Genomic DNA, 519 nt, shown 5'->3' on the forward strand with positions numbered 1-519 from the left:
CATAGAAGAGAGAGTGGAGTACACGATGGGAGGAACTGCAGTAGCCTTGGGCCCACCAGACAAAAAGGTTGTATGGAACGATAACTGTGGCACAGAACATGCACAGCCAAGTACAGAAGACAACTGGGAACTTCCCAAAAACAAAGACCAAGAGATCAAATCCTAGGACCAGCCTAGAAGGCACAAGGAAAGAGACAATATTCAGTGTACACTGTTCCATTAGAAATACTTATACTCCACTAAGTGGCTACAAAATGCAAAGCTTCCAGATCATAATTGTTTGACAGTCTAGATAGAAGTGACTGCGGCAATTTTCAGCTCAGAAACAGAGGGCTGTCTGTGGCAGAGTTAAGTGACCACCCACAAGCACATCAGAAAATAAGAGATGAAGGACTCATGCCATCGATGCTGTCAGGCACAGCTTACCTTCAAATCCCACAGGGCTTAAGCACATCTTTAAGATCAGCATGTGCTTTAACAGTAAGCTCAAGCTCATCTCTGCTAAGAACAAGCATGTGA

General features: G+C 44.3%; 1 protein-coding gene across 1 annotated transcript in view; it reads right to left on the minus strand.

The window, feature by feature from the left end:
- Positions 1-519, minus strand: part of SOAT1 (sterol O-acyltransferase 1) — an 11277-nt gene that overhangs the window by 8500 nt on the left and 2258 nt on the right. Inside the window, 2 exon segments of the mRNA XM_009320641.1 lie at position 1; positions 3-173. The exon segment at position 1 is cut by the window's left edge and continues 108 nt beyond it. Coding sequence (XP_009318916.1) covers position 1; positions 3-173 — 172 coding nt within the window.

Source organism: Pygoscelis adeliae, unplaced genomic scaffold (genome assembly GCF_000699105.1).
Source record: "Pygoscelis adeliae isolate BGI_AS28 unplaced genomic scaffold, ASM69910v1 Scaffold402, whole genome shotgun sequence".
Taxonomy (NCBI): domain Eukaryota; kingdom Metazoa; phylum Chordata; class Aves; order Sphenisciformes; family Spheniscidae; genus Pygoscelis; species Pygoscelis adeliae.